The sequence below is a fragment of the Limanda limanda genome, chromosome 21 (assembly GCF_963576545.1).
Source record: "Limanda limanda chromosome 21, fLimLim1.1, whole genome shotgun sequence".
NCBI classification, from domain to species: Eukaryota; Metazoa; Chordata; class Actinopteri; order Pleuronectiformes; family Pleuronectidae; genus Limanda; species Limanda limanda.
Window position 1 is genome coordinate 6,486,086 of NC_083656.1, and position 13,790 is coordinate 6,499,875.

The 13,790-nt window shown below is 42.0% G+C and overlaps 1 protein-coding gene across 1 annotated transcript in view; it reads left to right on the forward strand.

Moving 5' to 3' along the window:
* Positions 1–13,790, forward strand: part of LOC133028213 (protocadherin-15-like) — a 119,436-nt gene that overhangs the window by 14,605 nt on the left and 91,041 nt on the right. Inside the window, exons 3-8 of the mRNA XM_061095406.1 lie at positions 1,309–1,323; positions 2,290–2,355; positions 8,891–9,051; positions 9,597–9,752; positions 12,598–12,717; positions 13,263–13,373. Of these exons, the coding sequence (XP_060951389.1) occupies positions 1,309–1,323; positions 2,290–2,355; positions 8,891–9,051; positions 9,597–9,752; positions 12,598–12,717; positions 13,263–13,373 (629 nt within the window). The remainder of the gene's footprint in view (positions 1–1,308; positions 1,324–2,289; positions 2,356–8,890; positions 9,052–9,596; positions 9,753–12,597; positions 12,718–13,262; positions 13,374–13,790) is intronic.

Genomic DNA, 13,790 nt, shown 5'->3' on the forward strand with positions numbered 1-13,790 from the left:
TAGGCACATTAAGGGGACTGATATTTATGAGTGTGATCAATTTGGCACAGCTTGATTTTAATTTAAGGGGACTGTTGGAGGTATGAGCTGCCATTTGAGTTTCTACCTCCGTCTTTGTTTGTTTGTTTGCTTGCTAACAGGATTACACAACAACTACACAACCCTAAGGAAGAACCCATTACAATTTGGTGCGGATCCAGACAAGGGATTTGATCTAGGATTAATTTATTTTTCAACATTCCCCTCAATTTCTTGAATTTGGTTTCTGTTGGGTCTGGGTCAAGGTCTTTCTGCTCTACTCTGTTCTAGTTTGTCTGTTCATTTGTGTATGACTTGTCCAACGTTGCGAGTTAATGTCTCACAAAGAAATCTACTTTTCCAAGACAAGTGGCCGAGCTTTAATGTCAATGCCTTAATGTCAAGTCCTGCATCAGCCTGTGAGCTCCGAAAACAGCCTGCGCCTCCCTGTCACCGTGATAAATTAGAAAAAACAGTCATTTCCAGCTCTATAGATATAAGCTAATTCCGAGGCCTTGGACAGTTTAATCTGTTTTTGTGAACATTCAATACGTCTTTCCCCCCCAAGCAAGAAACCAGAAACAATAGCAATGAATCCTGAGATAATCTATGGTGTCTCACAGTTGTAAAGCTTAATCATGACAGGGAAGAGAGAGAGAGAGGGCGAGAGAAGGGGGGGGAGAGAGAGTGCGACCATTGTTCCATGAAGTCTATTTTCTAGGTGAGCAGATATCCGTCTTCCAGCCTTTCCTGTGGGATCTTTTTTTTTTTTTTTTTTCAGCCATCCTCGAGAGCCGTAACAATGATGTTGCCCCGTCTGCTGAATGTGGTTGTTCTTGTATTTTCTGCATCTTGAATGTAAGGACCGAGAGGATAAAGGAGAATCATTGTGTACATGTGGTTGCTGTTTGTTTTCCACAACACTGAATGGGTCCAATTTCAGCCTGCAGCTCGGGTTAGAATCTTTTCTCCTCACAGTAATACAGTGATTGTGGCTGGTGGCTGTGAAAAGAGGTGGAAAAGCTTCAAGAGATAAACCATCAATATGTTCTTACTGTAAATGCAAACACGCACACGTCATAGCCTCTTTCTTATTTGCTTTCACTCTACTTTATAAAACCTCACTTGCTGTAATTTCATGTTTGACTCTGTCTTGAAGATTAATTGTTATCTTTTCCACTTCTTTTTCTCCTCTCCTTCCTTTTCTCCCTTGGCTGCCAACTTCCCTCTCCTCCTCCTCCTCCTCCTCTTCCCTCCTTCCTCGTGGGACGGGGCTTTTTCTTTCGGCAGATTGGCAATATGAGGGTAAGAGCTCTCTCTTTTCTCTTCCTCTGTTCCCTGTGTGTTCAGTCACTGTGTTAGTTTATTAACCCTCGGTGACCCTGCAGAGATGGCCTGCAGGGGGTCCACCAGGCGTATCCGTTATTCATCCCTACGTACGTCTCCTCCTCGGAGCATGACTCAGCTATGGTTTGTAATTTTTCTCTTTCCTGTCCATCATAATCTTCTCTTTTTTTCTACTTCCCTCGGCTGACCCCTGACACCTCAGTCTTTTTCTCCACTTTCCCCTCCATATCTCTCAGTTCTTTGTTGTGGTTCTCTGACACACAAACACACATACATCACTGTACCATGCACGCTGCAATTCAATTACAGGTTTTACAGAGTGATTGCAGTAGCCTCTTGATTGTAATGGAAAGAGAAACAAACCTGAAAGCTGTTTATTAATGTTTTGCTTCTAAAAACTTGCATCAAGTGAAGTCAAGCTTTTCTATAATGCTTGTAAAGAAGTAAAACTGTCACATCCTGCGAAATGGCCGAGGACCCAAACGCAGACGCCACACGGCAAAGGGAGGTACATGCATTGAATTTAATAAAGCAAGCAGGCAAACTCAAAAATGCAAAAACCAGCAGAACCTAGACAGGAAGAAATCCAGGGGAAAACAAACACAAGCACATGAAAACAAACACCGAGAGAGGAGAGTGGGTGGCACAGAGACTTTATGCTCTAGTGTCACACATTAGTGCCGGAGTGGGAAAACAAAGACGAATAAAGATAGGAAATTGGAAAATCACAATGTAAACAAAGGTAAATCAAAAGTCCATTATAAAAAAAGTCCAAACAACAGAAAACAAAGACGCAAGCAAAAGCTGCTTCAAAAAGTCTGAATATGAGAAGTTTAGAAGTTTTTTAAACTGAGGCAGAACCATGACATCAACCCTAAAGTGTATCGACGCTGAATGTTTCTGTTTTTCTCTCTCTCCTCCCAGAATGTAAACTGTCTCGGTCGGGTCCTCCTGCCACCATCGTTGCCATAGATGAAGAGAGCCCCAACGGTAAAGTATTCCTCAGTTTCACTTCTCCATTCTGTTCTGCATTCCCAGTAAGTTCAAGCGTTTCCTTCACCTCCTACGTGACTGACGCACATATTGTCAGAATTACAATTTTTGAGATTATCTTCACCTTTACACCATAAACAAATACTGTTAGATGATGCTGACCTTTCCGGCAGCTGCTGATTGACGTTGCAGGTGCCCGGCACTCATTCATATTCATGAGGTGTGGGCCAGCTGTGTCTTAGCGTGAGTCTGGTCCCTGTTGCAGGAGATAAGACATTAGGTCGTTCAGTTACTGTGCATGAGTGTAAACAAGAAAAAGATGCAGTGGTCTATTAGTGCAGGCTTGTTTTTCTGAATTCTGCTGTTCACAGGGCGGCTTGCTTAACGGAATTATTTGACATTTGACATTGGCAGCAGTGAGTCAGCTTGGTTAGAATAAAAATAAAATAAACATTGGAACACAGCTGCCCCGGCTCTGTTCGAAAACAATAAATCCACCAGCTATAGAACCAATAAAGCTCATTAATTAACCTTCAGTGTAGAAGCTCTGTCAGTTCTGTTCTTGGGTCAACCAGGAACAGATATAAACACAACCTCCAGATTGTGTTAACTACAGATAGAGAAGGGCAATTTGTTTCTCATACAGAAAAACAGTAGAGGCGGAAGAAGAGAAGAAGATAGTAGCCTCTGTAAAGTTGTGTTGCTGGTTTGGTTCTCATCTTGACAATTATTTCCCCCGGTGAAGTTGTTGTATGTGGGTTGACACGGCAACTGCATTTAAACTTGTGTTCAATGTCATCATGATACGTCCCTGACCAATTCAAGAAGTGGTTTGTTGGATCCGATCCCAATCTGTCGTACTTTCGTGTGGTCAAGGGGTGAAAAAGTATTCTCTATAAATACTCTCTTCTATAAGTATTAATAAATGGTGTCACTTCTCTTAATATACACACATATATATCCTCAGCTTGTTTTGTTAGCTCGAACTCTAGAACCTAATTAGTGGCTACTAGTTTGATGGTTGTGTCATTTAGACAGTAGGAATATAACTAAACACAGTCTGCTCAGAGGTGTGTGTGTGTGTGTGTGTGTGTGTGTGTGTGTGTGTGTGTGTGTGTGTGTGTTAGTGTGTGTGTGTGTGTGTTAGTGTGTGTGTGTGTGTGTGTTTGTGTGTGTGTGTTAGTGTGTGTGTGTGTGTGTGTGTGTGTGTGTGTGTGTGTGTGTTAGTGTGTGTGTGTTAGTGTGTGTTTGTGTGTGTGTGTGTGTGTGTGTGTGTGTGTGTGTGTGTGTGTGTGTGTGTGTTTGAGAGAGATAGAGAGAGAGGGGGGATCACATTTTAATTGACAAGTTTAATCCTCCCGTTAATCACGAGTAAATTAAAGCTTATGTTGGCCTGGAGGAAGTCCACTAAATCTAATGTGGGGGGGTTGAAATGTACACACAGGCAAGTTGCTCCCCGTAGTTAAATCGCACGCTTATCTCCGGCCTATAGATTACTGTACAGGAACGGCGACCTGTCATAACGTTGGCCATGTCTGCTCCTCCACGCGGCTTTACACCGTGAGACCTGATCACAGTAATCCTAACTGACGTGAACAGAGATTAGCAGAGCAACACCAAACATGGAGGAGAGAGCAGTGCATTCCCTCCACTCGGCTGCCAGGTCTGCATGTGTTTGCTGATGGCTTAATGCACCTTATTAGACTATCCATCCTCCTATTGCCCCTGTTACACTGTGTTCTTCTGCTACCTGGGTGTCCATTCATCAGCCTGCTGGTCATTAGATGCACATTAAGTGTATATGTTGGACATTCATGACAAGAACAACATTACTGGTTCATTATTTCCCTCCAGTTTGTCAACCAGAAAAAGTATTTTATTTTTATTAGATGAATTAAACAGGATTGTGTTACGTGCGATGCTGTGTCTCTTTTACTCTGAGGCAGGATAAAACACGTTGGAGCTCATTAAACACGCACACATTGTTACGAAAATGTGTTTTCCTGTTTAATGATAATTAGGGAAAATGTAAACATAGAAATGGTGTGTGAAGAACTGCACTTAGCTAGAATGACATTCTGTTATGCAGATTTTTTGGGAGAATATTAAGTGTAAGAATAGAGATTTATTTTTCTGATCTCATTTTATGTATTTTTCAAAACTTGCAGATGAAATCTCAGTATTTGTTTTCCAGCCCTGAGTTGTGTCTACAGGTCACACTCTCAGTACAACCTCAGAAGAAGTTTTGGCCATTTCTATTTGCTCTTTAATGGAGTATTGTGTATTAGAGGGATATTACAGTCCCAATGAAGGCAGCTACAGTGTCTGTGTCTGTTTATCAGTCTGTTTATTTCTTCAGCAACAATGTGTTTGTCATGATTTGTTCACACTATATGTACAAGTGTGTGTTTGTGCCTGTGCGAGCACTAATCTCCTTAACAGGGTTGTTGAGGAATAATTTTGTAGAGGACTGTTTTGTTTGCATGATGTTGCGTTTTGCTCTGTGCCTGTGAAATAGTGCTACGTGTTTAATAGGGAATTGAGCTTCAGGGCGATTATCTTGGGTCGGAGAGACTTGAGGAGAGAGAAGTGAGGGAAGAAGAAGAAGAAGAGCGAGTAGCGAGATACGAGTTAGCCCAGGGAAATGTCACAAAAAGAAGATACTATTAAAATTAGGAGTGTGATTTTAAGAACATGAAGAGAAAAAGGCGGATAAGAATGAGTGGATGTGTGTGGGACCGGGGGAACAGACAGAGGAACAATCCTTAGGTTTAGCAAAGACACGTCAGTATCTTCAGTTTAGAATGTTCCTTCACACTTTAACACAACAACAACAAAATAAATGATGATGATGATGATGATGATGATGATGATGATGATGATGATGATGATGATGATGATGATGATGATGATGATGATGATGATGATGATGATGATGATGATGATGATGATGATGATGATGATGATGATGATGATGATGATGATGATGATGATGATGATGATGATGATGATGATGATGATGATGATGGTTGTATTGAGGGTTGTGTTGGTATTTAGTGACATTCATGTTTACTGGTGTTTTCCACTTGTTCTGGCTTGAGACAACATGTATCGTAGCTTATGTCGTTTCGTATAATATATCATATTTTATTGTATCGCATCATATCTTGTATGATATATTGTACAATATGTCATGTCTTATTGTATTACATCGTATGGTATCCTGTCATTTGACCTACAGTAACCTGAAGGTCACTTCTCCTCACAAAAACATTAGCTCAACTTCTCTCACACATGACAATTTACTCATTGAATTGACAGAAGGCTTTTACCTCCCACAGCAGGAGACAGAATAAGCTGTCTGTTTACTTTTTTGTCCTTCAGCTGCAGAGTTTTATCCCTTTTTCATTCCTCTGGAGAAACTGGTGAACTTTGAAAATGCCCGTGGGCTTTTCCAAACCAGTTGAGAGTAGTGACGGACGAATCCTAAAGAGTAAACCCAGCAGGACGGGAGGATGGGATCTAAATTAAACACGAGCAAACAAGTCTAAACCCCCGAGATGAATCCAGTTTAAAGGTGGAAATATAGAGTTGAACTTTTAAACCAGTGCAATGAAAGACATGAATTATTACCAAGATGTCCTGTTGAACCTGGTGCTTGTTGACAATATGGACATTACAGGGTTATTACAAGGCAAACAGTCCTGTGCAGTCATCAGCTGCTCCATCAATAAACCTGACTGAGATAGTAAACAAGAGACGGAAAATGCCAAGTAAAGCCCACAGGCCTCTGCTGCATGGAAGTACTCTAACTTTAATTTGTCTCTATGAAATCCAGACGGTTGCAGGAAGCTAAATGTCGTCAGCGGCCGTCACGTGGCCGATGAAGAGCAGCGGCTGCTCGCAGGGTTTAGCTCATTTCTCTTCACTGAGCTGTAATTGCCAATTGCAACTTTGGGTTCCGATTTTTTATGAAATGCTCCTATTTAATCTCACAAAGCATGAAATTGATGGACGAGATTATTGTTGATTTGTTATCACACACGAGCAGAGGAATGCCGGCTGTGAGTTTTACTTCCCGTCCAGATTGTGGAGGTCAAGCGAAATCGACAAGTTAATATTTTATTTCCCCTATGAAGCTTGTGTCATATACAATTTTCAAGCTAATGTTTTGAAACCGAATAACTTCCACATTTGGATAACCTAATTTGTTGGAGGAGGGGGGAAACTGCCAACCGTAATTATGCCAAACATCACATTTCAGTACGAATGTTCTCAGCTCTGCTCAGTTATGGCGGCTTCGCTTAAGTGCTCGACACTCACATCAGCGAGGGAGTTTATCAGAAATGAAAACACACATTTCTGTAACATATCCTCTCATCAGGCAGCATTGATCTGTTTGAATCAGCAGGGTTGATCCATCCGTCACTCGCCGCTTCTGTTTCTCCTCCTCTCTCCATGAGCTGAATCCTCGGGTAGATGCGACGATCACTTTTCAGTCCGTGTCTCTCACCTGGCTCACCCCCCCCCCGAGCTGCGTCTCCACATTCAGTTAAACTAATGTCCTGTAAAGAATTCTATAAATGCGGCGCCACAATGCTCATTTTCATTCTATTTCCTCCTGATATTCTCTTTATTCTTGATTTCTATCGGCCCCTCATTCAACCCAATCGTTCCTCTGCTATCTTTCTCATTTCCCTCGGTCGTCTAATTGCCCTTTGTGCCTCTGCTACTCTCTGAAAGTCTCTCGGCGTTGTCGCACACCCACCGGCCGCCCCTACGTTCTGCCTGTGTGCTTTAACGCGTGGGTCAATTTAATCAGGTGCTGCTGAGTGCACGATTCAGTCCCATAAAGTGAGGTCACTGTGAAAAGAGCCCATTTATATTAGATGGTCTTTGGAATTAAATTAGACACAGATCAGTTACACACTGTGTGGGGTAATCCTCTGTCTTTCTTCTTTTTTTTTTACCTCTGCTTGTGCTTTTTTTTTTTTTTTTACTCATTTTGCAAGACAGCAGCAGAGAAATCAGAGGACCGATAGCCGAAGGAGGGCGAGCACTGACTTTCCCCCTAATGAATTCCATTTTCAAACCCATTTTTCATATAAAGAAACCAATTTCATTAAGTTCCTGAGTTTATTTAACATCAGCAAATCACAGCAAGGCATTTGACAGGGTTTCCATGGCAGCGCAAGGACATGACCCAATTTTTATGTCTGCGGCATAGTTCATGTGTGTGTGTTCATATTGTTTTACATGTGCATGGCGCAGACACACACACACACACACACAAGCAAGTAAACACAAACCATCTTGCCTCTCAACTTTCCCCTCTCCCCTAAATCTCTGTCTTTATCTCTCATTTCTAATTTCCTCTCCGTCTGTTTCCTAATCTCTCTCTCTCTCTCTCTCTCTCTCTCTCTCTCTCTCTCTCTCTCTCTCTCTCTCTCTCTCTCTCTCTCTCTCTCTCTCTCTCTCTCTCTCTCTCTCTCTCTCTCTCCCTGTCAATCACTCACTGTAACACACACACACACACACACACACACACACACACACACGCACACACAAACACACACTCATAAAAGTTTAGGTTTGTCTGCAAATTGTAAAATGTAAATTTTCAGGCCTGGTAATGAATCTTTAGTTTCATACCTGTGAATATATTTTCCAGTAAACTCGAAATAAATCCTATTTCTGGTTTGTGTGGGTGTTTTAATACAGAGATTCAAATGGAAGGGGTTAAAAAGCTTAAAGTTTGGCAGCAGAGCTCGACTTTCTTCGACTCGATGAATGTGTCTGATCCTCCAGATGCTTTTCCTTTCTTCATGAGCAACTTCTCTAACCCCTCGCCCTCTTCTGATGCAACTCCTCCGGGCCTGATTATGACTGAGAGATAATTTGCATTGCCTGAAAATAAACAGCAGGCGGGTTTTCCATTCAGATCATGTCCCGTCTCTGTGTTTGTATTTCGGACGCTCTCTCCTTCTCCCTGTCTTTCAATATTCCTCTAAGTTCCTCACTTCACCAGCTCAAGAGTCACGCAGGTTAAACGAATCGTGTTTTGTTGTTTTGCCGGCTGTCAAACTACAATGTGCACTTTCATTCATTCTAAAGAGTTGTCTGTGAAAGTCATGGAGATTCATATATTTATATCATTAGAATATTTATTCTATGCTGGCAGAGCAGCTTCCTCTCCCTCTCTGAAATACAGATTCTCCAGTTTAAGTATTGGAGATAAACAGAAAATCCTCCAATATCTGCTATTAATTAATTTAATTTGAGCTTTTTACCCTCTCTCTCAATTGGTGTGCTTCTTCGTCTAATTGCCTTTGACCCTTGGCTGCATGTAGGTTCCACATTTGCTGTAGATGTAATGAACGTGAGGGTGAACAGAGGGTTTTCTTTTTTTAATCATAGAATTTGATTAAGGACCGAACCACGTATCTGCTTGTGAATCATACTCTATTTCCAGGTACTCTGTTCATTGCGTCTTCCTCCGAGGTTCATTCGGGGGGTTTGCATTTTTTTCCAGGAACCTTGTTGGTGGAGAACATGCAGATTAATGGCGTGGCCGAGGGTCCGGATCGTACCATCTCTCTTTCCCTAAGGGACAACCACGACTATTGGGTGATTCTGGACCCTTCCAAACAAGCCCTTTATCTCAACAGCACTGGACGCCTTCTGGACAGAGATGTAAGGCCTGAACTATTTCATTTTAAAGATATCTGTGCTCGTTATTTTGTTCTTATCGGGTTTTCATAGACTTTTCTATAAAGATGGACATCAGCTCATCAGCACAGCGTCCATCTGTGTTTACAATCTTCCTACAATTCTCCTTATTCTGAGATAGAAGCTGGCATATTAATGAATCTATGGCTCGGGTTCTGCTGCTGAATTTTAAATCAAGAGCATATTTAATGTAATGTTGTTTCAACAGAAGAACACAAGGGTAAATACCACTGAGGGTAAATATTGTGGTAGTGAATGTTCTTCCCTTTTTCAAGGAAATGCAAATGTTTTTGTTCCATTTTATCTCCATCAGCCTTCTGTTGATATTTGAATACAGTGAATGCAACTTATTGTTTTTCATGATCACATTCTGCACAAAATGCAAATATACACTAAGGTTGCAACTCCTTGTTTTGTTTTAATTTCCGACTAGTGAAGTATCGCTACTGGAAGATGTATCAAACACTCTAATAACCACTGTCTGTGCCTCTGTTGTTCTCCTTCCCCAGCCCCCCTCCTATATTCACTCCATCGTGGTTCAGGTTCAATGCACCAACGAGCTGATCGGCACGGTGATTTTACACGAGGTCCGCATCGTGGTCCGAGACCGCAACGACAACTCCCCGCGATTCCAGCAGCCGCGATACTACGTGGCCGTCAGCGAGGTACAAAACAATCACACACAAACATTTATTCCTCACAGCGGTTTCCAGTGGTGACAGAAACACTCCTGCCGTCTCTTACCTGAATCAAGAGCTGCACTCATCCTGCTGCTGTCTGTCATGATGGAGGGCAACAGAGCAGGAGGACGACGGATCGACCGAGCTTTTCTTCCCGTGCGATAGAGATGACACAGAAACGACCTGCATATTGAAAGTATCTGGATGCTGCAGTGTGTTTTAAATATAAAGAGAACTCCACCAAGCAGTATTGTACATGGCGTTTTGCTGTCAGACTCAAATTAAAGGCAGCACAGCACACGCAGAGTTTCAGAGCAGCCGAAGAAAGGATCTAAATCTGTTAGTCTGAGGCTTCCAGAATAGTCTTTACAATGTCAGTCCCACGGTTAGTGTGTCCTCGGTGGCCCGCGGAGACACATTTTAACTAGAAGAGGTTGAGACTTTAACTGGACAAGGATACGTGAAGCCCACTGCCAGCACAACCTCAGGCGGACCCGGTAGAGTATCTCATTATACAGTCTTCCACAGCCTGTCCAACTCGATCTGTCTTCTCAACCTCTCTCTTTCTCTCTCTTGGCCTCTCCTCTGTTTTTGCGGCTCTACCCCTCCCTCCCTCCCTCCCTCCCTCCCTCCCCCCCAGCTCCTCCACTTCCACTGCCCCTGCACAGCTCCCGGCTCTTCATTATGTCACCTTTCCTCAACCTCCCCACCTTTCCTCTGCCACTCTCTATATACCTCTGACAGTCTTTTTTTTTTCTCTCGCCCTCCTTTGCTCTGCTTCCACCTCTTACACCGCTTCAGTTTCTCATTGCTCTCACGTAAATAATGCACCTCAAGCACCACCATGCTGTGCTACCTGGGCCATGCCAAGGCTAATAAAGAAAATGAATATATTTGTCCTGATTTGTGCAATAATTTAAAAGCGGGAGCAGATTTATTCAGATGTGAGCGCAGGTCTGCTCATTAAGCAGAGATCTATTGGCTAATTCACTTATATTGCCCCCAGAACTCCCACCACCCAATGCAGTAAATTTCCTGTTGAGCGAGTGATTCGGGAGTTTGTCCAGCTTCATCTACATTACACCTGCTTTTCAGTTGTCAATAACTAACAATTGTAATGAGCACGCAAGAGAGGCAGACAGATGAAAACACACAGGCAAGGCAATGTGGTTATTTATAATTTATGTCAAGGATACAATTTATGAGCTCACTGTGCAAGATTTTTTCCGGTACAAGGTGATCCCTGTGGCTGATTTCAGGAGCTGGCACCGGTGCCCGAGCGCCGAGTTGTTTCATTAGAGCCGCATCGGAAAGTGGCAAAGTGACAGCATAAGGCGTTCTGAGGCCCATTGTTCGGTCGGTGGGAGGCAGAGATAACCCTGTTGAGGGAGATGATGTAACAAATCACTGGTGCAGCAGCTAAATTAAACCTAATCTCAAATGTTTCTTGTGCTGTCTGGAGATTAGACTTAAGTTCTGACACCTAATCACAGATCCCGAGGCACATGGCGGCACTGGAACAAAATAATAATAATACAGAATAGCAATTTGTGCCTGGCAAAGTTCTTCCTTTCATGTGCAGTGGAAAGTGTTAGAAGTTCCCTCAGAAAGACTTAAATCGAACTGAACATCTGTGTGAATATCTAGGAACTCGTTCCTCTACGTTGAAGATAGAGATACTTATGTATGTGCTGTTGCATATGTGCAGGCATTAAAGTGAATTTTAAAGCAGAAATTTAAGGCAAAATCAAAGTATTTGCATGGGATACAAAGGCCAAAATATAATAATAATATTTTAAACAATATTGACACATCATGTATTCTACATAATATACTCTAGGCTAGTGTATATATCTGAATACAGCATTTTGTTGTGGTTTCCCCATTTTTAAAGGTAAAAAAAGCAACAATAATCAGTTAGCTCCCACATTAATGGTATTGACACTTACATTAACCCCTTGACCATAAATAATCTCTTCATTTTCAAGTTGAATTGGTCCATACTTCAAATAAACATTGTTAAGCCACATACGAATGGAAAACACGAACATTGTGCAGAGAATCCTGAGAGGTCTCAAGCTTTATGCTTTGAAAAATGTTGCTTTAGCTGCGACTTCCGACTCCAGCGCCGTCGAGAACTCATTAATTTTGTTCATTTCACTGTGAGAAGGGCGGCGGTAATAAGCTATGGCTAATCTATTTTAACAGGGGCTCGTTATTTTATAACCACGAGCATTTGGCTCCAATATGTTTCTGTGTTATTTCATTTCTCTGAAATCAAACACCAGCGTGAAGATGCTGACGCTCTCTTTTGTGACAAGTGCTCTTAACATACCATGTGTGATTTTCAATTGCCGCATTTTCCACTGTTACTCCTCACGGTAAAACTTTTATGAGATGGGGCAATGAGGTGTAACTAATATCCACAGTGGTGAGATGGAGAAAAGGCACGGAGTGAAGACGCTGGACGAACGCTGCTGCCTGCATTTCATTTCATTTTCAGTGCAAATCAAAAGACACGAGCAGCTGCACACCCATCTTCCTTCTCCTGCCCCACTCGAGCACAATAAGCATAACACAGCAAGTCTTTTTCGTGTTTGTTTTGTAGAAACAGTGGGGTACTAAGACTCCCCAGGACCAAACACATATCACAATCTTTTTAATGTGTCCTGTCTTTATCTCTGCCACATACCGGCAGCAGGAAGGAAAGACACAACAGTGTGGGATAGGAGCTGTTTTAGTGTCAGTGGTAAAGAGTGTGAGTCTTTGACGACACGTTGTGGGAGCTTTTTCGACAAAGATGCTGAGATTCTTGTTGTGTTGTTTCCAGTTGACACCAGTGGGAACCACCATCTTCTCTGGTTTCTGGGGGAACAACGGGGCGGCCGACATCGACGACGGTCCCAACGGACAGATCGAGTACATGATCCAGTACAACCCCAAAGACCCGGTAGGATACCTCTCTGCCTAATGAACTCCTCTACGCCTGATGTACTCAGGTTTAAACTCATAATGTCTTGCGATTTGTTGTTTTCATAAAATGTGTGATAGCTGACAGCAAAGACTGGGAAAAGCCTGTATATGCATTCATTAAATTGTTATATAATATCATATATCAGCTTTTAAGTTATTATTAGAATATCAGCTTTCTCTCACTACTTTGCTTTAAAGCAGATTCCACTTGACTCCTTCCTTATTATATTTTATATATCGTATCCCGTTAGCTGTGAAACTTCGGTATTCATAGTAACTCGGTTTAATAAAGAATATGGTTTCATAATAAATATGATACAGTCACTTCTACTGGTGCTCGTCTTCTTCCACCTTCCTCCCACGATTGTTTCATTATCTCATCTATAAACTCTTTGAACTCTCTTTAAAGAGTTTATCTTTTTAACTGCGCCATTGACCCTGTAGGTGACGCACAGTGCTTGTGTTTTCATTGTGTGTGTGTGTGTGTGTGTGTGTGTGTGTGTGTGTGTGTGTGTGTTTCAGACAGCCAACAGAACCTTCGACATCCCGCTGACACTGTTTGGTTCCGTGGTCCTAAGAGAAAGACTCAACTACGAGGAGATAACACGCTACCTGGTCATCATACAGGCTAACGTAAGTGCTTTTTGTTCGTCATGCAGCTAAGACCAAGTCTCAGGATGATATTGTATATATATATTTTTTCTGTATAATACAAAAGAAATAAGAAAATGAAATAAAAAATAAATTGGCTCCAGCTCCCCGGCCAGACCCTTTAAGGATAAGCTGTATAGAAAATGGATATAATAAAAAAAAGGCCAAATATAAAGGCTCAAGAAAATAAACTGTCTCCAGACTGAGCGGGAGAATAGTCTCCACCCTAAAGTTAAATGTTATCTTTATGTACACTTGTATTATTATGGTAACATCACGGTTACAGACAGCCCAATTCTGCTCTGCTGAATCAGCCTCAGGGAAGTGTAATAGCCTCCTTAATTATTAACTAATGTCTCAGTTAATATTGTTTTTCTCCTTTTCTTTCTCAGCACATTG